The sequence below is a fragment of the Talpa occidentalis genome, unplaced genomic scaffold (assembly GCF_014898055.3).
Source record: "Talpa occidentalis isolate TD23 unplaced genomic scaffold, MPIMG_talOcc4v2.1 talOcc4.2, whole genome shotgun sequence".
In the NCBI taxonomy this organism is placed as follows: Eukaryota; Metazoa; Chordata; class Mammalia; order Eulipotyphla; family Talpidae; genus Talpa; species Talpa occidentalis.
The window spans coordinates 58346230-58372997 of NW_023602073.1; the positions used below are offsets into that span (position 1 = coordinate 58346230).

The 26768-nt window shown below is 37.0% G+C and overlaps 1 protein-coding gene across 2 annotated transcripts in view; it reads left to right on the forward strand.

Moving 5' to 3' along the window:
• MAPK14 (mitogen-activated protein kinase 14) overlaps positions 1-26768 on the forward strand; it is a 76748-nt gene that overhangs the window by 45225 nt on the left and 4755 nt on the right. The window contains exons 4-9 of one of the 2 annotated variants that reach the window (XM_037519590.2): positions 7782-7893; positions 8583-8612; positions 9251-9298; positions 10405-10519; positions 11074-11145; positions 20331-20410. In XM_037519590.2, coding sequence (XP_037375487.1) covers positions 7782-7893; positions 8583-8612; positions 9251-9298; positions 10405-10519; positions 11074-11145; positions 20331-20410 — 457 coding nt within the window. Of the gene's footprint in view, positions 1-7781; positions 7894-8582; positions 8613-9250; positions 9299-10404; positions 10520-11073; positions 11146-20330; positions 20411-24749; positions 24830-26768 lie in introns of both variants that reach the window. The other variant, XM_037519591.2, reaches the window with a different exon arrangement.

The following is a 26768-nucleotide window of genomic DNA, read 5'->3' on the forward strand; positions in this document are numbered from 1 at the left end:
CTGTACCTTTAAGAAAGGAATGCTAGTGAGCTGGAACATTAGGAGCCATGGAGATGGTGTTTGGAAAATGTGGAGTTAAAAGATGAATATACCAAGTTGTTCTTTTTTTTTTTTTTTAAGATTTATTTATTTATGCATACAAGAACTGGGGTACAGACCAGAGGTGTGGGGTGTGAGAGGATTCACCAGAGACAGAGTGAGGAACACAGCAGGCAGATTGACTGAAATACACTGCTGAGGGGAGCAAAGGGCAAGGCAGGAGAGGTCTCCTGCACCACATGGGTAGCTCCCTGGCAGGGGATTGAACTTATGCTGCAGTGGCTGTGGGACAGCTTCATAGGTTGTGTCTTAACCCCTTGCGCCACCAGGGAGGCCCCTACCAAGTTGTTCTTAACTGCTGTATAATGTGTTCAGATGGCACAATTTTGTAAAGGTATATCTAGATATTCTAAATGATTCGAAATCATATGTACATTTCCATTGACTTCTTGATGGTGCTGTTTGGTAGGAGGTGGCATATGTATGCATGCTATAAATATTTAGTTAACAATAGAAATCCAGAAGGAAAAAGAAAAATATCGGATGGTCTCACTTATAGCAGGAATATAGGGGAACCAAATAAGACATCACTGTAAAAAAATAATCACAGTAGAAAACACAACAAAGCAAAAATAGACAATTATAAATCAGAGACATACTGCAGGGGAGGAGGAGGGAGAGGGATCAGAGGGAGGGAGGGAGGAACACAGGGGACTGAGGTGATGGTGCATGAGTGCCTTGGGGAAGGAAATTCCATGGGGACAACACCTGAGTGGATGGGGGAAGCAAATATTGTTTAAAAATGAACAACGATGTTAAAAAAAAAAATAAATAAAAGATAACAAAATAAAATAAAGCTAGATATAAAAAAAATTTAATTTCTTCACACACACACACACACACACACACACACACACAAAATAGAAATCCAAAAACTTTAAATACTCAGTGTCAGAACCTAACTCCTTGAGTAAGCTGCAACTTTGTGCTATTGCATTATTGCCATTTTTAAACTCTGGTGGTTTTCTGATCAAGCTTAGTGGGCAAGAGTTCTAGACTTTTAGTAGGAACTCTTCCTCAAATCTCAGGAAGACTGAATTGTCATGGGGCTAATGAAAATAATCTCTCCCTACTATTTTCTGCCATTGTTTCCTCTATTTTGCAACTTCCCATCCCTGGTTTTTTACACTTGAGTTCCTATGTCTGCTTAGTTCTTTAAGAGGGAAACGAAGTGGGATTTTCAATTCTACTGTGTTTCAGCAGATTATCTACAACAGGGTCAGTCAGCAGCCATTATTTTAGTGAAAGCCAGTGGGCAGATAATCACCTAGCCTCCCACTTACTAAAAATTATTGTTAAACTAGTAAGGGTAGCATTTTATATCAATATAAGAGGAGCCAAATGTACTGAATAGGTAAAGGAAGTTTCTAGCTTGCCATTTTAACCTTGGTTTCATTCAGTAAATATTTGAATACCCATCCTATGCTAGGCACAATACTAATCTCTGGGAACTATAACAATGAATAAAATAAACATGCCTGAAATTGAGTTGAGACATTTAATGGGAGAGAACAATTTAAATGATAAAATAAGTTCTGAAAGGTCCTACCTGTTTTGGTACTGTGCACTCTGACCTCATGTAATACTCTTTCCCTTTCTCCTTCCAGCCACTCTGGCCTCTTTGTTCTTTCTAGAATACAGACAGCCACATTCTCAGTAGGACCTTGGCACTGGTTTCTGATGTTGGCCTGGAACATTCTCCCCACATATACACATGACTGGGTCCTTCAAATCCTTGAGGACTCTACTCAAAGTTCTCTTTATCAGAATCTCAATTTCCCTATCACCACAACTAAAATACTACCCCCACTGTCAGTGTTTACTTCTTACCCTGTAATTTATTCTTAGCAAATTTTATACCATGTATTTGTTATTGTCTGTCTTCTCCTTTTTGCTTATAAGCTCTGTTAGAGTAGGGAGCTTGTTTTCTGCCTTGTTGAATCTTGAAAACTTAGAAATTTTCTGATGAGGAAATTAAAGATAAGAAAAATAAATGAAATGAATTGTACAATACACATACAAATTATATATATCCTAGATCTATTAGCTCTAAATCTAGGGCTATGATTATTATCTGATCCAGGGCTATGATTATTATCTGAAAACCTATCAGCCCTTCTTAGTTAATACAGTCGTGCATCACCTAAAGGGGTACATTCTGAGAACTGCGTCTTTAGGTGATTTTGTCATGTGAACATCATAGAGTATATTACATAAACCTAGCAGATGGTATAGCCTACTACACACCTAGGATAGCATAGCCTTTCAGAACCACCATCATATATGCTGCCCATCATTAACCACAATGCCTTAAGTGACGTAGGAATGTACTATGCTAGATTCTATGTAAGATGTCAAAACTGGAGGCCTTTCAGCTGCATATGCTCTCCTTAATGAGATGAACATAAATGCTTACCTAATACAACCAAAGAATCAAGTCAAATTTGTAATATCTAAACAACATATAAGATGTTGAGTGACCTGAGAATATGAGAGACTAGTGAAGGAAATACTCTAAAGAAAGTTATAACTGTGTCCAAAGAAACAGAGATATGGAGTGTAGAGGTTGAAATTTATTCCAGACAGTGAAAGCAAAGAAAGAAATGTGTGAAGTGTATAGAAAAAGAGAATCGTATAGATAGAATGGAGAATATGAAGGTAGATTACCAGTGACTCTTGTTCATCGATACGAATTGTATTGGTAAATTCTAATTTTGTGTGCACACGTGCATGTGGCAGGGGAGAGTTGTTTACTAATTTAGTTAATGAGCATTATCTGCTTGAAAATCATGCTTTCCTCCATTACTGAAAGAAGTATCCAATCCATTTGTTTGAACTAAGAGTAATAGTTTTATTCCTTGAAAACAGACTGAGAGCTCAAGATCTGTAATGCAGGAAAAGCAGCAGTCTGGGAGGAAGATGAACAAGCTAACTGAATTAGTAGTTATATTTGCAATTCATCTCCTTATCAGAGAGACTGCTGAATAAGAGGGTAGAGAGTTGTAAAAGCTTTTCTTAGATATCTTCACAGACTCACATACAAAATCTAGATAGATTATACATCCTTTAGGAAAATACCATTCAGTAGTATCTGACATGATCAATAAGATGCCCCCATTTTCTGAGACTAGCTGATTAATAAAGGGAAAGAAGCTTCAAGTTCTGTCTTAGAGTTGGAATCCCTCAAGATATCTTTCCCTGGCTATGGGCCTCCCTGGTGGCCTAGAGGTTAAGTCTCAGCACTGTCACTTCTATGACCTGAGTTCTATCCCCTGCCATATGTGCCACATATGGCACAGCAGACTTCTCCTGTCTTGCCTACTGCTCCCCTTAGTAGTGTATTTCAGTGGATCCACTTGTTCTGCTCCCCACTTTGTCTCTGGTGAACCCTCTCACCCCCCACACCTCTGGACTATACTCCAGTTCTTCTACACTAAAAAATAAATAAGTATAAGAAAAAGAAAAAGAAATCTTTCCCTAGTTAGCTCCTTCCTAAGGCTGAGTTGAGGCCTGTCCTCTGTGTCCCTAGCACCTCACTGTGTTTCCTTTTCTAGTTTGTATATTTATACATGCCTTCCTCTAATCTAAATCCTTTATTGTCAATAATCCTTGCAATAATTTATGCTATAAGTGAGGAGAATAGTTTGTCGTGAAATAAACCGGCAAAGGTAGTATTCCATATATTAGAATAATTTGGCCTGCTTATCATGTAAGATCAGTAGGATATACCCTTGCTTGGTCTTATTAGGAGTGCAAGGGCGGGGGGAAATTTTAAATGAGGTGGCAAGGATCGGCCTCATTGAGAAGGTAAATTTTGAGGAGTGGAAGCACTGGACAGGTGCATATCAGGGGAAGAGCATTCCAGGCAGAAGGAACAGGCAATGCAAAGGTCCAGAGGCAGAAGAATCCATGCTGTATTGGAAATTGCAACAACAAAGTCTTTGTGGCTAGTATAAAGTACCAGTGTAGAGCTGATTGGGAGCAGGGAAGAGTAGACAATGAAGTTAGAGATAATTGTGTATAGGGCACTGCATTACATAGGGCTTTATTGGCCTTTGAAGGGGTACTTGTCTTTATTATTAATTAAAATGGAAAACCTTTTGATCAGAGGAGTGACATGATCTGAATTTTATTTTCAAAGAATCACGGTCTGCTGTGTTGGGAATAGACTGTAGTGAATCCCAAGGATCACCGGTGTATTTCAGAGGCTTGTGGTTACAAATTATCAATCCTATCATTCTTTTAAATGCTTTGTTTAAATATGGATATGGTTTTTGCCTTTGGTAATTGGCTTTATCAAATAGGGCTGAAGTAGTAGAGATACCACACTGTAGACATGGAAGAGATACTTTTCCCACACAGCTATCTGATTCTATTATGCTTAAAAGGGGAAAGTGGAGGGGGGGATTAGGGAAGGAGTCTTGACTGTTGGGTCGTGAAGTGCCTCATAAATAAGATCTAGAGAAGGATACTTGTCTAGAGTACCGAAAACACTTATTGCAGAGTTCTCCTTTTTTGCTAGTATAGTACCTTTCACCTACAAGAATCATTTTGAGGACCTCTGTGGTGGCCTAGGGTTTAAGTCTCAGAGTTATCACCTCTATGGGCTGAGTTCAATCCCTGGCCAGGGTGTTGACTCATGCATGGTGCAGCAGACCTCTCTTGTCTTCCCCGCTGCTCCCCTCAGCAGTGTGTTTCAGTAAATCCTTCTGCTCTGCTCTCTGCTCTCTGCTCTATCTCTGGTGAATCCTCTCACTGCCTGCACCCCAGTTCTTCTGCGAAAAAATAAAACAAATAAAATTTTAAAAATCATTTGAGAAACTTACGCTTTTTATAACCTGATTAAATTTAAAGGACACCATCTTCCAAAGAAAAGTGAAAAACGAAATTTCTATCAGGTCATAAAATCAGCCTTCAGCATAATAAAGTCCTATTTACTTGATTCCTCTTTAAAGATGGGAAAACAAGATAGTTTTCCTACTGTTCTCAAATCTTTATTAATTCATTTGAGGTGTTATACATTGACAGTAGTGGGCATATCTTTACTAAAATGTAATTAAATTTGCTTTCCAGAAACAAATACTATGGAAGTTAATGTGGCTGTCCATTAATGCTCTTTTGGAAATTGACTTTAAGCGTGCTAATCTACATTTTCCTCCCATTCTTTTGTTTATTGCTTTAAAATGTTGCTCTGTCTTCCTTAAGCATTCAGTAGCTTTATGAGATACATGCTTTTGTCTACTATTTATTTTGGAAACCGATAAATAATGAGATAGAATTTGACAATTAGTTGTCATGGATTGGTCTTTGGGCCTCCTGGAAACAACATACAATGATGTGGCAAGACACTTCTGCCACGAATACTTGTCACTTGATTTAATTGTAACCTAACAGCAATGCTTAGTAGTTATAGATTGATTAATCTTATATACTTATGTAATATTTTGACAGTCTCACTCTCTATGGAAATTATATTGATAAAATGGATATGTGGTCTCTGATGGGGAGAGAGCTTAATGGAAATTGCACTGTGATGGAATATTCTAACTAAAAGCAAGCTCTCTCAGACTGTGCAGTCAGAGGTGTTCTGACTAAGTAGGATTTTTAAGCCATTGGTAATGACTTAAACATGGTAATTATACTGGAAATTGCTATGGTTGCATTGATAATATTGCTTAACAGCCTTGTGAACTAGCACAAACATATTAGGATTTTTAGTTTTAAGACATGTTAAGATAGATTCTAGATATTATCCTAGAGAACAATGCTTCTTTTGTTTACCTTTTCCCCTTAAAATTATTTTTAACAGGTGAGAAAATAATTCTTTTACTTCTGATGTCGTGAAATGTAATCATTTGCAAAGCAATCATTTATAAGACAAATTAGATTCTCTTTTCTGCAACCTGCCTTGCAATTTGTCATAATAGATATTATATATATGGCAACAGGACTTCTTGGGGAAGTCCTAATTCCAAAATGTTAGCCAATTATTCACAGCACTTTCCTATTTGTCAGATTATGTATTAATTTGAGGTTTAAAAGAAACAGAGTGACTATGGTTAGGATGGAATATTTAACCAGCTTTATCATTAATGAAAGATTACCTTTGATAGTTAAGTATTGAGAATTGTTAAGGAGACCATCTGGAGATATTGCTTTCTTGGTTATTGTGACATTTTTATAAAATTTATTTCGAAAGATCATTCTCTTGACTTAAATTCTGTGTCCTAGGTACTGTATACTGTGATTAAGATCATGGTCTCTGAGCTTACTTTTGGATTTAACTCCTGACATTACTGCTCTTTTAAACTCAAATAATGTACTTACCTTTCTTCTGTCTCTGTTTCCTCACCAACAAGGTGAAAATACTAATGAAACTTACTTTTGGAGTTGTCAGGAAGAGTGCATAAGACATGGTTTGGCACAGAATAAGTGCTAATGCCTTTGGCCATGCCACATGTAACTTGATATGGTTCTTAAATCAGAACTCCCTTTATGAAAACATTCCAAGTTACTCTTTAAATTATATTCAGAATCTACTCTTTCCTCAAAGCAATACCAATGTGCAAGTTTTAAAAACATGAAATGCTAAAATCTCACCTAAGGTTACATCTAGGTTAAGTCCTATTGATCTTTGTGAAACTGGCAACTCACCATAGCAGTTGAACAGGGAAATTGGACACAAAAAAATTCAGTTTCTCTTTGAGGAAAGAAAGTAATAAATAGAGAGTGTGTGCGTGCATGTGTTTGTGTATTTATTCATATAATACAGTAATGGTAAATGTAAATATACTGACCTGGTTTCTTCTTGTCAAATTGTAAAAAAAAAGAAAAAAGTGAAATGAAATCAACATTCTTTATAACTCAGCTATGATATATAGTATTATTCAACCTCAGGAATGGGTAACTATTCTTAAACAGTACAATACTAACTTAAGTTTTAAAATTTCAGCCTCCTTGGTTCTGATCTAGTTTTTAGGTTCCCACAGCTGTGTAATACAGTAATACGAGTGGGTAAGGCATCGCGTCTAGAATATCTGTGGTGAACCTGTTGGACTTGAATATAATAGTTCCCTAATCTCACTATGTAAAGACAGGATTAATAAGCATCACCACACCTGTGAGGAGAAGTTCTGAATGTCTCATCTTGCTTACAGATAAAATGTGTTCCTCCCTTTAAAGTAGATGCAGGAATATTGTCAGTGAACAAATATCCTTTTACCGATGAATGATATCCATTTTCTGTAAGAGGAGAATAATAGTTTGAGTATGTAAGGATACTCCTATTTTAGAATGTACAACTTGAAGGGTTTATAATGAAGTGAAAATGTAATGGCAGATTTAAAAATACAAAATACTTTATTATGGTCATGCATTTAGTTATATTGTATATTTCTTATGCAATAATTTTTTTTAAGAAAACTGATACAAACATGTCATTATAGCTCCATCTTTTTTCTAGCCTGTCCCCAAACCTAGATAATGATACATTAAATAGGGACAAGTATAAAAATTTTTAGAAAAATAGATGGTAGGTAGTAAAGTTGGGATAGTGGTGTTGAACGTAATTAAGTTTTTAGCTATCGCTATGATACTTCCTGGGGAGCCTTTTAAGAGTCTTATGAAAATAAGAGTTTTCTTGGGGATTCTAGATTACTATGTAACTCTCCATTAATTTCTAGGTATCTGGTGACCCATCTCATGGGGGCAGATCTGAACAACATTGTGAAATGTCAGAAGCTTACGGATGACCATGTTCAGTTCCTTATCTACCAAATCCTCCGAGGTCTCAAGGTACAGATAGTATTAGTAATAATTTTGAGGGATTAATTCTCCTTCTCCCTCTCTCCCTTCCATTTGGGGTTCAAGAAATTTTTCTTATAGAAAATTCAAACATTCACAGAATCACAAATACAATCATAGTATAATTAATCCCTCTGTTTACCATAATTACCGACATATGGCCAGTCTTATTTCTTATGTGTTCCTTAAACCTTGGATTATTCTAAGGCAAGTCATCATATAATTCCACCCAAAGATACTTAAGTGTGCATATCTTAGTTAGGACTGTTCACTGTTAAATGTCAACAGTATTAATAGTTTCTTGATATAATCTGATGTCTGTGTCACGTTAAAAAATCCCCCAGGAGGTAAATTTACTTGTGGAAAGAGCCAATAGACAGACAGTATTTTAAAATTAAGTCTTTGATATTTAGCAGCTTTGGGTTCTTATTGAGCTACAAAGCGCCAAACCAGAGAGTAGATTGAAAGCTGTTTTATTCATACTCCAGCTCTATGAATAACAGTTAATGATATGGAAATCATGATAAATATACAGACTGCTGTTAATTACTTATAATTTCTAAACCTATTATTAATACTAATAGTTCTTATTGATCATGAAAATGGGTATCAAATATATCATATGACAGTGAGAGGTTGGAGATACATTTTCCTTTAACTAAATTTTTTTCCCCCCACAGTATATACATTCAGCTGATATAATTCACAGGGTATGTATTGTGATTTTTTTTTTTCTTAATTATTTGGGGGAACTGGGCTGGTAGTGGGTGAAGATTGACATTTAGCCAAGATCCTGATCTAAACTTGCTTTAGCCATTAAAATATTTATTTTAAACAAACTAGTAACTTTGGTGTTTTTTTTTTTTTTTAAGATTTATTTATTTATACAAGAACTGGGGTACAGTCAGAGGCTCGAGAGGGTGAGAGAATTCACCAGAGACAGAGTGGGGAGCAAAACAGTCAGATGACTGAAAACACTGCTGAGGGGAGCAGTGGGCAAGGCAGGAGAGGTTTGCTGCATCATGTGGGTTTCTCCCTGGCCAGCCGGGAGTCAAACCCGTGCTGCAGAGGCTGCAGACAGCTTCACAGTGTGGCGCCACGGGGGAAGCCCTAGCACAACTTTGCAATATTGATTTGCAACTTTGTTCTAAGGTTAAACTGATTAGAGAAACAAGATGTATAGTTTTTACCATTTCAAGGCTAACTAGGCCTAGATGCTGAATATAGAATGGAGATTGTTTATCGTTGGATGAATTATTTTATGTCTGGATCCTCATCATTACCTATAAGGAGAGAATTTACCATGGATCATAAAATTGATCCTGTCCTCTCTGTACTTATTTCCTAGGATCTAAAGCCTAGTAACCTAGCTGTGAATGAAGACTGTGAGCTGAAGGTAAGATGGAGAGACAGTGATGATTGTTTTTTACCATGTAGTTATATGTTTGACTAACCAGGACAACTGTGATTTTTTTTCTTTAAGTAATGAATAAGCCATAATTTTTTAATCTGAAAATTCATACTATCCTTAGGAATATTAGATTTTAAAATTTAAATCAGACTAAGTAAGCTATTTAAGTGACATTAAAGATACATCAGGTGTCTTCATTCTAAAATAAAATTCAATATATTTGTGATAACAAAGGCAGGTGTTATAGTTTAAATGTGAAGTAAGTAATCCTGGATAGAAAATTAATAGATTAGGTTCCTAAAAAATGGCAAACCCCATGTATTAAAAGTAATTCAGGTAAAGAATAACTCTGGATGTTTTTTCTTTGTTCACTTTCCTTTTTCACTCAACTTTGGGGAAAGAATTTGCACACAATAAAATGTATCATTTTTTGTCCATTTGACAAATTTATATATCCATTAACCACTAACACAATTATGATAACAAAAATTTTTATCACTTCAGAAAGTTCCCTTGTGCTCCTTCCCAACCATTCCCCAACCCTTTATCCCAATCCTGCCATCAGACAAACACTGATCTGCTTTTTGACACTATAGAGTAGATTTATCTTTTTGGCATTTCATATAAATGAAATCATACAATATTTTGTGTGTTTGTGTGACTAGATTTTACTTAATGCTATGTTTTTGAGATTCATCTGTATTGTTGTATTTATAAATTTTCATTCTTTTTTATAGTTGACTACAATTCATTCATTTTATAAATACACCACAATGTTGATGGGCATTTGCTTCATGTCCAGTTTGGGACTATCTAAAGTTGCTGTAAATATTCATGTGCAAACTTTGTGTGGATATGTGTTTTCATTGCTTATAAAAAATTACCTAGGAGTGGCATTTTGGTTTTGCTTTTGTAATTTTATTTTTTAAAGTTCTTACTGTGTTTATCATGCATTGTTAAGTATGGACCAGGAAATATGTTTATGAAAGTGCTATATTGTTCTCCTTTTTTATATAAGACACTGGAGTTCTTTCCTGCTTTACAAGTCTATAGAGTTTGTTCCAGTGCATGATTTCTGTCCTTTCCCTTAGATCTTGGATTTTGGACTGGCTCGACATACAGATGATGAAATGACAGGCTATGTGGCCACTAGGTGGTACAGGGCTCCTGAGATCATGCTGAACTGGATGCATTACAACCAGACAGGTATTGCTTGCATTGGTTATTTGGGTCTTTTGAATACCACATTGATCATGTTTGGGTTTCTCAGAAGCAGGGATGGTAGAAGTAGGAGGAAACATGTTTTCCTCCTTGAGTGATCCTTTTAAAGTCTATAAATAGAAAATACTTTGGTTGCTCAAATAGACTAAGCAGTTTTTATACACAGCTTTCAACCTTTGTGATCGAGCAGTTGGGTTTTTGTATATTTAAATTTTTAACATATCATCTGAGTACTTCTTCCTGAAGACAATGGATTCAAAATTTTAACTTCTCGATATTAATTGGAAAAATCCACAATTGCTACCGATAAATATTTGCCCATTTGTGAATAGCTTATTTCTCTTGCCCCATCACCAATAAGCCCTTGAGTGGGGTGAAAATCTTAATAAATTTGTTTCTATAAAAATGAGTATGATTATTGAACCTCAGATGTCTTAAATGTGAATTTGAGTGTTTCACCCCCAGTTGTAGTTCCGTCTATGGGCAAGTGTAATAATGTTGACATCATATGCACTTTTATTTCTCTTTAATTTTTCCAGTTGATATTTGGTCAGTGGGATGCATTATGGCTGAGCTGTTGACTGGAAGAACATTGTTTCCTGGTACAGACCGTATCCTTTAAAAAGTTTTGTATTCTTTCTTCTCAATAGATTCCAGTTTCCATGGAAGTGTGTCACTTTTACCTATGTCAAGGGCAGGCTTCGTTACCTGCTTCTATAGTCTAGGTGTGTTATGAACTCTCCCCTCCTGCTTAGTTAGCCCTGCCAAGAGAGAGACTTCACTTTACTTCTCTGAGTTGGAAAAATTCATCCTAAGCTGGAAAACATCTAAAATTTTCCATATGTCATCTTTTTTGCAAGAAGTTCCTTATATTAATCTTCCCAAGCAGTTCTAGACTGAAGCAAATTCATGACAAGTTCTAGATCTCAGTGACTGGTTTAGTCCTTGTATACACTCAATGAATGAGCACAAGATACCCATTTTAAATCAGAGCTATCTTGCTTTTATTTTTGGTTTACATATTTAAAAGTGTATTTGGTGCTCTTGTAATGATATACCTGCTGACTCCTGTTACATTGTTTAACAATATATAATAAAAGCAAGAAGTGATAAGGTCACCTTGCCTGTGTCTTTTTATTTTTTAGGACAACTTAATTTTTACCCCAATTGTAGCCAAACCTTAATTTACTGCTAGACTTTTTGTCTAGTGTGTAGTTTATCACAGTGCCTTATTTTCGCCCCTTGCCTACCTACTGCATGCTCATTTCATTGCTAGTAATATCTTCAAAATGTGGTTTGTTGGAATTCCCTCTGAAGCGTTATTTACTCCTCTCCTTCCTCTTCTTTACATCTGTGTCCACATCTGTCTTCATCAATCATAGATACACCTACATAGCCCCACAAATTGAGGGATAGATAATAGAGCATACTGGTGAAGAGCACATGCTCTGGAATCAGACTTCCTGGGTTTATTCCCAACTATGAGACTTATTACAGATTTTCTAATCTCTGTCTCTTGATTTCCTTAACCATGAAATGCTGGTAATATTACATAGCTCACAAAATGTGAGAATTAGCAAGGTAATGTTCAGAACACAGCCTGCCAAAAATGTTAGCCTTTTTCTCCTTTCCTTCCCACTTTATTATCTACCTATGAATTACTACAGGTAAATTTTTTATTTAATTTAAATTTTGTGACAGATAGGAAAGGATGGACCCCCCATGGCAGGCTACTGGTAGGGGCTTTCAAAGCAGTTGTGCCCAGTGGTCCTGGCCAAGCTGCCTACTTCCTGCTGGTTTGACGCTTTTAGATGGCTTTAAGATCTCTAAGAAGTTTTCCCTTTGTGCATATACTTCTTCTCTTCTATTAACTTTAGATAGAAAATCTACCATTGAAACTGTTTGCTAGGGGATTCTTTTTTTAGTACATGAGAATTCATTTCAAAATTCTTACTTTAGTAATAACACTGTTTCTTTTCTACCTGAATCTTTTTCAGACAGATGGTCTCTTGAATTGTAAAAATCAAGTTCACAGGATTTGTATTTGTAATAATATATAACCTTCCTCTTGTCACTTCCCATCAGAGCATAGGCTTTGGTATATTTGTTAAGTCCCCACTGGATTTTATTGTGCAGGTGATGTTGAATACAAGTAGAATTTAACACAATTTCAGTTTTAATTTTGACTGATCCTGAGAAAAGTTACTTCATTAGCAGCTCCTGTTTTCAAAATCTTTAGAGAATGGGCTGGCTTCTGATACTCTTCTTTTGTGCAGAGGGGCATGCAGCTACTGCTTATTTATAAATTTTTAAATGCAACTGAATGCTGAGGCAACGTCAAGAGCATGCTTTTTATTTGAGTACACAGTTTTCTCCCTCTTTTCCCTATTTAGTATCTTGCATTTGGAACTGTGGCTTTTAGCTTTCCGGATAGGAACTTTATAGGACTTACTGTGGTGTTGCAAATGTTTTCTGTCTGTGCTGTCCAATATGTTGACAGGAGCTATTGAACACTTAAAAATGTGGCTAGTGAAATTTAGTAATTGAATTAAAAATATTTTTATGAAAAATGTATATAACAAAATTGACCATTTAAACTTTTTTTTATTGCAGTAAGATGCTCATAACATAAAATTTACTATTTAAACCATTTTAAAGTATACGGTTCAGTGGCAACATTCACAATGTTGTGCAACCATCACTGCTATATTTCCAAAACATTTTCATCTTTTCAGTAGGAATTGTATAGTCATTAGACAATAACTCCCCATTCTTTCCCCCCACAGCCCCTGATGACCACTCTTCTACTTTCTGTCTCTATGAATTTTGCTTATTCTAAATTTTCACATAAGTGAAATCGTACATATTTGTCTTTTTGTTTCTATATTATTTCACTTAGCATAGTTTCAAAGTTCATTCATGTTGTAGCTTGTATAAGAATTTCATTTTTATTACTATTCCATTATAGGTGTATCCATTTTATTTATCCATTTATCTGTTCATATACCACTTGGGTTGTTTTCACCTTTTGCCTATTGTAAATAGTGTTGCAATGAACATTGGTATCAAGTATCTGAGTTCCTGCTTTAATTCTTTTGGCTATATATCCAGGAGTGGACTCATTGGGTCATATGGCAATTCTATGTTTAGCTTTTTGAGGAACCATCATATTGTTTTCCACAGCAGCTGCACCACTTGATATGCCCACAGTGATGTATGAGCAAGTTCTCCACCTCTTCACCAACACTTACTCTTTTCTTTCTTCCTTTTATTGCTATCCTAGTAGGTTGAAGTGGTATCTCTCTTGACTTGCATTTTCTAATGACTGATCATGGTGAGCCTCTACCTCTTCCTGTTTACTTGTCATTTGTATATCTTCTTTGGAGAAATATCTGTTCAAGTCCCTTTGTCCATTTACCTTTTTGGTAATGTCCTTTGATGCACAAAACTTTTCATTTTGATGACATTAGAGTTTATCTGCTTTCTTTTCTGTTGCTCATGTTTTGGTGTCATATCTAAGAATGTATTACCAAATTCAAGGTCATGAAGACTTACTATGTTTTCTAGTAAAAAATTTAAGGATTTTCTCATATACTTAGGTCTTTGATAATTTTGAATTAATTTTTGTATATGGTATGAGGTTAGGGGTCCAAATCTTTTCTTTTGCCCCAGCAATATTTCTTGAAAAGACTATCCTTTCCCCATTCAGTGGACTTTGCACTCCTGTCAAAAATCAAGTCTGTTCCAGTGGTCTATATAACCATCCTTATAGGAGCACCTCACCGTTTTCATTACTATGGCTTTATAGTAAGTTAAAATCAGGAAGTGTGAGTTCTCTGACTTGGTTCTCATTTTCAAGGTTTTTTTTTTTTTTTTGTCTTTTCGGGCTCTCTTGTTATTGAATTTGGTTATTGGAATTTTGATAGAGATTATATTGAATTTTTAGATCACTTTGGGTAATATTGTCATCTTAACAATATTAAATCTTCCTATCCATAAATGTGAAATATCTTTCCATATTTTTAGATCTTTGATTTCTTCCAGCCTTGTTTTATAATTTTAAGTAAACAAGTCTTTTATTTCCTTTGTTAAATTTATTCCTAGGTCTTTTATTCTGAGGATGCTACTATAAATAGAAATGCTCTCTTAATTTCTTTTTCAGTTTGTTTATTGTTGGTGTGTAGAAGCACAGCTGATTTTTGTTTGTTGATCTTGCACGCTGCAACTTTGCTCATTTATTTAACTTTAGTGGCTTTCTTGTGAATTCTTTGATACATATTTTTTATATGTAAGGTCACTTTATCTGAAAATATAGTTTTACTTCTTCATTTCAATTTAGTTGCTTTATCTTTTTCTCTTGACTGAGTGTTCTAACTAGAACTTCCAGTTCAGTTTTCAATAGCAGTGGTAAAAGTGAACATCCTTTTCTTGCTCTTAGATAGAAAACTTTCAGTCTTTTACCATTGAGTATGGTTTTAGCTATGTATTTTTCATAAATGTTCTTTACCATGTCAAGGAAGTTCCCATATAGCCATAATTTTATGAGTGTTTTAATCTCATTTTAAATGTTATTTAATTTTAATTAGATTACATTTAAATTTAATCACATGTAATACCTGGTATTATATTGGATGGTGCAGTTTTAGATCTCTTTAGGTCTTCCTAATCTACCTTTTTTCCCCTTATTTTTGGTGATTAGTCTCATTCTTGAGAGATTCTTTTGGTACTGATTGTTAATAATCCTTGGAATACTCCTGAAGATATGAGAAATATTATTATTCTCCTCTGTGATTTTGCAGAACCTATCCAGCTAGCTCAAAAATTGTATTGTTATTTTTGAAGAATGAAGATCTTCCTTTTAAGTCTAGTTGACTAGGGATAGCAAGTGGATACAGCTGAAAAAACTTTATATTAGAATAGAATGAAGTTACAGACTATCTCTTCAGGTATAGTGCTAACTTATTTTATATACCATTGGTTTTGAAAAGAGTGAACCAGTTAAAAATGTTATTACCTTGCAGCCCAAGGAAAAGAGAAAATGCATTTTCTATCCTTGCTACACGTTAAAAACTATTTTCTCTTCCTGAAATCACAGCTTTGGCTTATTGTTTTCCTTTATCAGGTAATCAGTGAATTTCATTCATGTGTAAAATTTTTTTCCTTCTTTCATTTTACGACATCAACTAGAGAATTACAGGACTGTTAGGTCATAGCATCAGCTACTGATCACTCCACATGAATTTTTGCTTCTTAATTTTACTTCATTGATTTCTTTCAAACATTTTGTGGCCTATAAGACATATAAGAAAGACAAGGAATAATAAATGATTCCCCTTGTTTATGCAACCCAGATTATGAGAGAGAACATTGCTAATAGAGCTAAAAGTTCTGGTGTACCCCTTTCTGTCACATCTGCTCCTCACTTTCAGTCCTTGGTTTCGAATATTCTCATTTTTAAAAACCAGTTACACTTTAGACACTAAAAGCAAGTGTTCTAATAAATTTTGAAAGAGAAAAAATATTTTAATAGCTTCCTATTTGTCTTTTCTCCTCTAACTTGAAGAGAATGTTTTCCCAAAAAAGGTTAGGCTTCACAAACTTGTCCACAAACCTAGAGACCTTAAGAAATTTTCTTTGTGGGTCCTCCCTGGTGGCACAAGGGGTTGAGCACCACACTATGAAGCTATTCGCTGCCTCTGCTGGCCAGGGAGCTACCCACATGACAAGGTAGACTACTCCTGTCTCGCCCGCTATTCCCTCAGCAGTGTATTTCAGTCAATTTGCCTGTTCTGTTTCCCTCTCTGTCTGTGGTGGATCCTCTCACTCCTCTCCCCCACACACATCTCTGGCCTGTGCCCCAGCTCTTGTATGCACAAATAAACAAATCTTAAAAAAAAAAAAGAAAGAAAGAAATTTCCTTTGTGTGACACTGAAAATGACTTGTGATGACCAAAAAAGGAGGAAATAGGCTAATTCTCATTCTAGTTCTGTGTCACAGGTGCATTTCCTATCCTCCAGAGAAATGCTCAGTTTTGCCCCAATGAATTTTTTTCATTGGCAGCTGCTGCTTGCAAGCAATAAGTGGTCACAAGTAGGTTCAGCAACTGGTCCTTTCATTCCTTTTCAGCTATGGCCTGCAGAGTTGCCTAGAACACTTAGAAGTGACTAGCATATTCCTCCTTTACTTCCCCTTTAAAAATCCTATTCTCTTCCCCCCCCCCCCGCCCCCCACCTATTTGTTCTGAGTACCTTTTGCTTTTGTTACAAAGAGTCTAGTCCTAAAGGGAATATTAAACCTAAGTGGTCGTTTTAGAAAGGATAGAAGATTTATGATTTAAGTTTGACATTGTGATCATTATAATTAAAACATTTTTAACTATCAGTAAAAATATCTTCTATCTTTGGGAAAAAAGGGCTAAAAACCTATTGTGAAGAATAACTTGCTGTGGAAATAACCATTGTCATAATGTGGTAACTTTTGCTTTGCCCTGCTTCTTTCGCTACTTGAAACTCCTTCTTAACTATCTGGACAAATTGTAGTGGCCTAAGTATCTGGTGCTATTGGAAGACTGATGTATGTTTCAATGGACTTACCAGCTCTTAAAGAACCTATGGTGATTTCTTCTGTGGTTTGCATGCTTTGACTTCCTTCATGCAAGGGCTCTTAGCGACTAAGTAGATTTTCATTTGGATTGCTTGTTTACTAATTGCCTAAGTATTGACTGTCATGCTGTAACAACTCTCTTTGTCCATAGTTCTTAGTCCCTCATGGTGCTGTATTTATATGCTGTGTGGTACAAATACTTCGGGTGGAATGTTTGAGAATTTTGTTACCACTGAAGAAACAACTTTTCCTGGCTACTTTTTATTTGTAGACTTTCTGTAGAGTATGGTCATTCTAGGTTTTGAGGGCGTGGCAGAGGGTTAAAGCTAAATTGAAAGGCATATTATAGGAAGTCTTTATTTATCAAGCTACTCTGTGGTAGGTATGAGGATAAGATGGCAACTGTCCCCAAAGCTAGAGTAAGCCTACTTATGGAAAGTAAGTTATAGGAGTTACTTGAGCAAACGTCCACCCTGTGGTTATAAAACAAGACAGTGATAAAAATATCGTAATGAAAGTATAAGTATAAATAGGTTATTAAGAAGAAGCAGAGATTAATTCAAACTCAAGATACCCTGGAAGTCTTCAAGGTAGCATTCTTAATTGAGCAGGACCTCGAAGAATAAATAAAAAAGGGAAAAGGCTTGGTAGGAGGTGAGATTGGAAGGTGTTCCAGTTTATGACTTGTAAAAGAAGAAGCGGGAAACTCTGAAGTGCCTGTTTGAAGCTAAGATGTTTGGTGTTAGCTGAACATTGAGTGCATTAAGGCATAGGAGTTTGGAGCAGTCAGAAAAGAAACTTGGTAACAAAAATCATGGAGAGCCATGAATAAGAGTGTGAGGCTGAGAAATTGAGGCACTGTTCTTCAGTCCTGTGAGTGTTTTATATTGCATAAGGGGGAGAAAGATAACAGGTCCCCCAACTCACTGCAGTAGTGAATCACTACGCCTAGTGGGAGTGGCAGACTCTTCAAGTCTGTTAAAGTGAAGATGGGGCAGTTGAGAAACTCACAGCCCAGAGTCTTCTGTCTTCCTCAGTCTTCTGTCTTCCTATATATTCCCTCTCAGAGAGAATATATAGCTTGACTCCCATTTTCCTTGGTAAGACATCTCTTAAGCATGAATACTACCATCTCAATACAGTTTTTCTGGAGATTGGTTTTGATGCATATATTATAAAACCACCTGTTTGAGGGCTGAAATCTAGTTTTTTCTCATGTGATACACTTTATCTTGTAGGATAACTACCCAGTTAAATTTGTTCCTGAAGATTGTAAGGATTTTTATAAACTGAATCATTTGAAATGAGCAAAGAGAATCTTGTACTAAATTTCTTTTGTAACATAATTTGATTATTTTGAACAATATTCATCCTCCTTCTGTTCCCGTTATTGTATACTTTAAAAATATTTTCTTGTCAACACCTTGAACTGAGAAACCAGTATTGAAATTTTAACCTCCAGAACACATTCATTTTTTTCCATTTGTAGATGACAAAATTCTCTGCTATTCTTTATTCAGAAATAACTTGGGTGAGTGAACTGGTTTCAGTTTATCCTTGTTTTCTACAGAATATTAGTTGTTTGGATTTAGGATGGGGTTTAGCAAACCTTTCCTTACAGGCCTACATAGTAAATACTTTAGGCTTTGGGAGCTATATGGTTTCTATTGTAACTACTAATCTCTGCCTTATAGAGAATAAAAACAGCCATACATAATTTATAAACAAATGGGCATGACTGTATTCCAATAGAACAGTTTTCTAAACAGGCAACAGATCAGGATTTGCTGACTCCTTTTCTTCCACTTAAGCCAGTTTCATATGAGGGTGTGGGGAGAACAGGGCAAGAAGCCAGTAGAATTTTGCATAAGTAATTCCTATAACTTAGACAACTAGGCATGCAGAGGTTATCAGTTTTATGTTACATTGTATTTTCTTTACATGTGTAATCACAAGCAGAAATCTTTTCTTCCATTCACCTCTTTACCCTGCTTTATCTCCTCAAATATTTTGAGTGCCACCATATACTAGATAATAGGCTAAGCTCTGGGGTAGGTGGTGAACAGGTTGAGGGGACCTTTCCTCATAGAACTCCAAGAACGGTAACCAGATTGCAATAAGCACTGTGATGTTTTCAAGCATTGTGCTGAGATAGAAAATAATGGGGGAAGGGGAACTTCTTTATGTGAATATTAGGGGAAGTCTTTCTGGGGAGGTGAAGTTTAAGCTGAGACCTAAAGTTGTGAAGGAGGTAAGCATGTAAACTCTTTTACAAGATTTTTTTCTCTTAGCTTTCTTTTTTCCAGACAAAGCTAACAACAGTAAGAACAAATGGAAAGATTTTGTCTTCTGGTTAGTACATGCATATACATTCTTGAGTATGCAAGGAAGAGTTGGCTACCAGAATAAAGGTTTGGACATTATAGCCTATTATTTAGCGCCTTGGGACATTGTGAGGCTTGTTACTGCATTTATAAGGTTGAAACCTCCTATGTGCTGCTTTGTCATGACATTCTCAAGAGCCTGCAGATGCAGTGGGGGAGTGGGGCCCTCTGCTGGCCAACTGTCAGTCACGGTCCTGCTCTGCCTACTCCAGTGATCACAGAGAGGAGAGATTTTCTAGAGGGCATGTGCTTAGGCTGGGGGATATTCTTAAGCCCCTGTGGTGTCACAAGTTCCTTAGGTAAAGCCTTAGTGGGGATATTGACAGGCAGGTTTGAGTACCCCCACCTCCTATTCTCTGCTGCTTTTTTCTTATCTGTAGCGCTCTGCTCACCAGTGCTCTGCTTGACTGGCTCCTGATGCGTTGATGGAAGGTGAGGAGGGAGGGAGGTGTGGACTGACCCTATGGACTGAGTGGAGCTTTTGTGTTTTCATGTGCTGTCTTTGGCAGCTCAGCACCCAGTTAAATTCATTTCACTTTCCTGATAGGTGATATTGACAGATGTATGAAATGAATGTAAATTAGATGTGTGCGTGGTAGTATTTTGAATCTTTGTACAGGAGGAGCCTGTTCTACTTGAAGTGACCATCCTGCAGAAAGAAGCCTTGACCTAGATGAATTCACCATTTTGGCTTGTTTTGGGTTTCTTTATTTTTGTTATTGGAATATTTTGTTTGTTTTTGTTTTGTTTGTTATTTGTTTTTCATTTTTATTTTGTCCCAACATTTTCCTTTATAGTCCACCATTAGATATTGATCAGTTGAAGCTCATTTTAAGACTCGTTGGAACCCCAGGGGCTGAGCTTTTGAAGAAAATCTCCTCAGAGTCTGTGAGTTGATGCTTTGATTGTCATTATCTGCCCTTTTGAGAGCCTCTGCCACTTTCCTTCCATCAATCTGTTCTTTAACCTGGGTATGTTTGTAACACATGTGCCCTTTGTGTGCTGAGTTCCAGGATGAGCTCTCAGTGTGCGTGTGCATGCATGTGTGCGTGTGCGCACACCCACCCACTCACATGCTTGAGTGTGTTTGTTCTTTCTCGCTCTGGATATGTCTTTGGATCCTGGGAGCTTATGTTGGGCAGTAGTGTCTTGGTAAATGAAGTTTGAGATTCTAATTCATCCCAAGAGATTAATGGAAAATGTATGTCTCCCTTTTGACCCCTGACTTCATCTTTCTCAGAAGCTTTGCATACACTCAAGCTGTTTTCACTTTTTGGTTAGTGCTTGTCCTGAGAATGAGCTTCACTATATATCAGTCTAGCTTTATCACTAAAAGAACGAAATGGGCATTGTCTGCACCCTATTGCACGTTTCCAGAAGTTACTTGCTTTTTCTTGTTTTAGAATAGATGGCTCACCTGTGCTGTATAAGGTGTCTATTTCAAACAGGGGGACCTCTTTACCCAGCCTCCAGACCATCAGAGGAGCCATCTCTACTCCTGCAACCTCACATCCACTGCAATGAGATTGTAAATCCTTCCTCCCACAGCTTGCCACTGTAATTACAAGTTCAATAACCTGAGAAAGAGGTTTGGAGGTAATGCTTTCCTGCCTCTACGCAGGAAATTAGAGAGAAGCCCTGGGGACGCAGTTCTGGCTTACTTTGGCTGTGATTTCCTCCTGTTGGTCATCTTCTTGGACCAGAAATGTGAAAGAAAGCAAGCAAGAACTACAGTGTTACAAGTAGTTCTCAGATTAGGTTAATTGTTGGTGGGAGAGCTAGGTTTGTTAGGCTTGTCCCCTTTCCTCCCTGTCTCTATTGCCGGGCAATGGGGAAAAAGAGGAACGGAGCTCTAGAGTCAGACTCCAGTTGCACCTGGATTGCCCAGCATTTCTGACTGAAGGGGGGAGGGGGCCCTTTGCCCAGTTGGGAAGATTGCAGGGTAGCTTGAGCAGGTGAGTTTAAACTGTTTATCATCTCTCTGACAAAATAAAGAATGTTGCCATCTGGTATGTATCTGCTTCATTCCTTAAAAGGACCCCCAAACCCAGTGTATTTATGAATTTACTTTTCTGAGGGATGTAAGAGAGGGCACTGGCTCTATTTTATTTTGTTTCATTTACTGAAGATGAAGAAGCTAAAGAATAGAAAGATTGTGAATGTCTGAGTCATCCACTGAGTCATTTGGCAAAGCTCAGCACAGACCCCAGATGTTCTGATAACGTGATCTAAGCTTTAATGCAATTGTACACTGTTTTGAAAGCATTGTCAGAGTTACTGACCACAATGTCAACCTAAAAGGGATTTTTTTTTTTTTTTATGAAGTATAGAGGCTAGATTTTAGAGTAAATCAAAAAAGATAGGAGATAGTGCTAGGAGATAACAGTCCTTTTTTGTTTTAAATGCATGTTTAGAAAAATTGGCTAACAGAATGGACATGACAGCAGGATGGTGGGGATGGGAAGAACCCAGTTCATTAATGAATTATGCTAATGAGATTGAGATAGCAAATTTAGTCCTTTAGTCTGGAATTGACTACTAGGTTCTAGGTCTCCTCTCCTACCCCCAACCATTTTCCCTAAAGATATGTGCTATTAGTCCAATAATTTCTAAATGAAAAAGTATAGGTAAAATGGTATTTATCTTTACTTTTTTTTTTTTTTTAAGATTTATTTATTTGTGCATACAAGAACTGGGATACAGGCCAGAGGTGCAGGGGGTGAGAGGATTCACCAAAGAGAATGGGGAGCAGAACAGGCAAATCTACTGAAATAAACTGCTGAGGGGAGCAGCAGGCGAGACATGAGAGGTCTGCTGTGCCATGTGGGTTAGCTCCCCGGGCCGGCTGGGGATTGAACTCATGCTGCAGTGGCTGGTGATAGCTTAATAGTATTGTCTTTAACCCCTGTGCTACCAGGGAGGACCCCTATCCTTTACTTTTAAATGAAAGCCAAAGGCCCTACCTACTAATGAGATGTCTTTATCATAAGTGAAATGGGGCACATCTTGCGTTTCAGCAGTTCAAGCATAGAATTAGGCATAATAAAATTAAGTACCAGAATATAGAACGTAAATAATACTATACTAAATATAGGAGTAGGAAATGTTTTTTCCTCCCTGCATAGTTATGGTGAATGGATAAAAGCAGTTAAGACATTCAGAAAGGTAGACAAAATTCATTTGATAGTAGTGACACTGCCCAAGTGTCTGTTTATGTTAAAAGCACATGGTGGGTGGAATATGATGTGTAAATAAAAAAGCCAGCTAAGTAAAATTGTTTAAAGATTTTAAAAATTAAAAGAACAATCCATTAGTGAGGGAATAAGTAAATAGAAAGCCAATAGATGTATCCATTGTTGCTGGAAAATAGTGATGAAGTAGAGATACCATCATTTATGTAGCAATTCCATCAGTAAGTAGTAGGACATTCTGAATAAGAAAATACAATAGTGGGTGGACTGATTGAGAACAAATTAGGATGTGCCATGAGAGAGGCGATAAATGGATGATGGTGGATGGCTAAGAATAGAGAATTTGGGGGCTTGGAGACCTAGTACCTACAGTAATCAGTGAAAGAACCAAAAAAAAAGTCATAGTAAGAAAGCAAAAACCCTTCCACTGTCTCACTCGTGCGTTTTTTTCTCTGAAAATGTATTCTTCCTAATCTCCTGACAAAAAGGAGCTGTAATAACCTGTTTGATTAAAGGAGACAAAAGTGGAAAATGTACAGGCCAAGAAATGTTCACAAGAAGGAAGAGAAAGGTGGCAGGGTTTAACATTTTGAAATTTAATTGGTATTCTATAGACAGGTTTATGTGGGGTAGGGGGTCCCTATTGTTTCTCTAGGCATACTGTTTGTGTAATTTGTTTAAAGATAAATCTAAACATTGTTGTGAGAATATATAAAGAACTTCATACCACCTTCTGAATATCCTGGCCTCTATCTTTGGGCTTTGGGAACATGGAAGGCAGGTTAGAGCACATGGCCCCTCGGCCCTCCTTAACTGCCAGCCTGCATTTGCAGGGATCTGACCCCTGGAGAATCTGCAGTCAGAGGATGAGCTAAAGTGAGAAAATTACTGAGGGAAGCCAAAAAAGTAGTGAAATCACTTGACCAGGATGCTCATTCAAGATGATGCTACAACTGAAAGGGGAATTAATAGGTAGCAAGACAGAGAATAGTATAAGGTGTTAACTGAATTTTGGGGAGGATTTTAAAAATCTCATCACTTATGCTTTAATAAGAACATATGATAAAATAACAGTTCTCAGATTTTGGAGGAGGGAGAACTCTGTTAAAATCAATGAGACAGCTACAGGAGAGATGTCCTTGTACATAAGGAAAAACTTGCAGTGCTGCCTTGTGAGATAATTACAGTGTTTCCACAAACTCCCTCCCAGCTGTTTGTCAAGTGAAGTTAGTCTGTTCACCTGTTAAAGAGACTTGTGGGAGAAATTATTGTGGCATGCAGTGATGCTGTCAGCAGCCTGTGGCTTCTGTTTTGTCTTTGCCAGTAGCTTCTAACTTTCTTTCTTCACTTAGCCATTGGGTGTGTGTGTGTGTGTGTGTGTGTGTGTGTGTGTGTGTGTGTGTGTGTGTGTGTGTGTGTGTGTGTGTGTGTGCGCATGTGTGTGTGTGTGTGTGTGTGTGGCATGTTTTAAAAATGTACCGCTGCTAATGTCTTTGAAACTTGGCATTGCTTATCAACCCACATGCCCACCTATGTCTTATATTTGGAGGGGTGGTCTTTAGAGAATCACCAGAACATGTGCCACAGATACTTAAGCCTTCCTTGAATGAAGTATGACATATGGGTTATTTTGTTTTATCCGAAGCTGAGTCAAAATTTTCTGAATCATCTCCTTTTAACCCACCAGCAAACGGGTTTTGGCCATCAGTTCTTGAAAATAGTTCTCTGGCTGGCATCCTGGATCGAGGGGCAGTCTCTTTCCAGGGAGCCTAAAATATTTAACATTAAAACAAACAAACAAAAAAACTCGTTTTTCTTGTCTGCATGTCCAGTTACTGGCTACATGCCTAGTAACTCACGCCATTCTCAGAAGTGTGCTTTAACATGCAACAGGCTCTGGCCTGGGGTGGGTGGAATGGGTGGGAAACAGACTTTTTGTTTGTTTGGGGGTAGCTTTTTAGCCTTCTTTTTAACTTGAATTGAAAGGTTTTTTTTCACACTGTATGTTTAACAATGCCCTTGACTAGGCATCTAAGATATTAACCAGCTTCAGCAGATTATGCGTCTGACGGGGACACCCCCTGCTTATCTCATTAATAGGATGCCAAGCCATGAGGTGAGAACAAATAGCCCGTCCAGGGACATCTAATTCAGAAGGCCACATTCTTGTGTTATTGCCTCTGTATATAACCAACACGGTGTTTTAATGTCACAGAGTGCCTGCATGTGCCGTGAGCGCTGCTGGGGCCGTGACTGGCTACATGCTGTGACAGGGCGTGCACCATCCCGTCCTGTGGATTCAGACTGCACCTTTCAGGCTTGCACATAGAAATTGATGTTACTTTTGTATGTGCATTTTCTGAATTTAGTGTTCACGTAGCTGTCTTTGTTTTCCTAGATTCTTTTCTATGCTTTAGGGTATGCCGTCATTGATGACTTTTGACTGGAAGGGGGAGCATATTTTCCTATTCGCCCATTTTTTAATGACCAAATGACAGAATTCTTCATGGAAAAAAACTATAAAATATCCAACATTAATAAGTATTATATTTAAAAGAAAATACACAAATAATGTAGAATAAATATGAAGCCTTTGATAGTTAGGTGCCTTCTTTGCAAATTCTTAGCTATTTTCATCTAATTCTAGTTTTATCATCAGAGATGATTGGTAATTCTTTCTAAGGTGTCCTTAATCTTTTTGGTTGTACCACAAAGGCCCTTTCCAGCAGCTTGGTTTCCACTTCAGCTGTTCAGGTAGTCTTTTTATTTTCCTTTATTTATCTTATTAGAGAGATGACTGTTCTCCATATGAGACAGTTCTCTCTTACCTCTGTTTTCCCTTCATCCTTTTATGCACATGGTTAAATAGAAAGGGATTACAGTTCTGTGTATATTCAATTCCTGGAACTTTCCTTTCAAATTGGAAAGATTCACAACTGCTTGTCAAAGTGGATCTCTTCTGCTTGCCCCACATAAAATGACTAAGAAGATGAAGGTTACCCTAGCAACCAGAACTTTTTCTAATCTCGCGCGTGTGTGTGAACATAAATATACATACATACATATGTACATACATACATACATACATTTACTGTTAAGTTGTATTTAAACGGGAATTTTTAAGGAAGTAGTTAAATTGCATTCCGAAAAGTTTTACCTCAGCTACTCAGATCAAGTGGTAATGGAATTGGTTCTTTGAGACATAGTCTACTACCTGGTATCTGAAGCACATAATTCCAAATTCTGTACTCACATGGTTATTCTCAAGACCAGTTTTTGGTTGTGCCTTGATTAGAGCTATCAGACCTTGAAAGTGTCTGAAATTCCATAGAATGATATTTAGAAATTGTGATGATGAAACATCTCTAGGAAATGAGAACATTTCCTTTCTAAAGTCACACGTGAATGGCAGCCATTTATTGAGCTCTCACTCTGAGCTGAGTGCTGTGCTATGGAACGGCTTATTAGCTCTAATCCTCACTCCAACCCTGTGGAGTTGGCATTGTCATGAATCCCTATAGACAAAGATTCCAAGACTTAAAGACAACACTTGACTTGATCAAAGTGACAAAGTCAAGATTCAGACTCAAGCCTGTCCCACCCCAGAAACCAAACTCGTAGCAGCTTATTGGTAATAAAAATGTGTCAGAATTTTCGTCGAAGCACTTTCATGAGTTTTATCTCACTTAAATTTCACAGTAGCCTTATGATATGGGCAAGCCAAATATTAGTATCTAGTACTGATACTCACAGATGAAGTAGCTGATATGCTAGGTGAGAGTTGCCCAAGTAGATGTAGCTGATAAGCTGTAGAGAGGTGTACATGGACCCTGTAGTTTATAATCCATTACTCTTTATGGCTCCTCTTAAAGCTTTTTTTTTTTTTTAAATATTCAAGGCTCTTAGAAGAACACACCAAACTTACTTGTTCTAAGATTACTTTTTTAGCAAGGTTTAATACTGATATCCTTTTGAGGTATTAGTTGTGCTTACAGAGGTCAGCACCAGCAAAAGAACGCTGGTCCTAGATTTTCTTGAGAAATATTGAGCCCTAT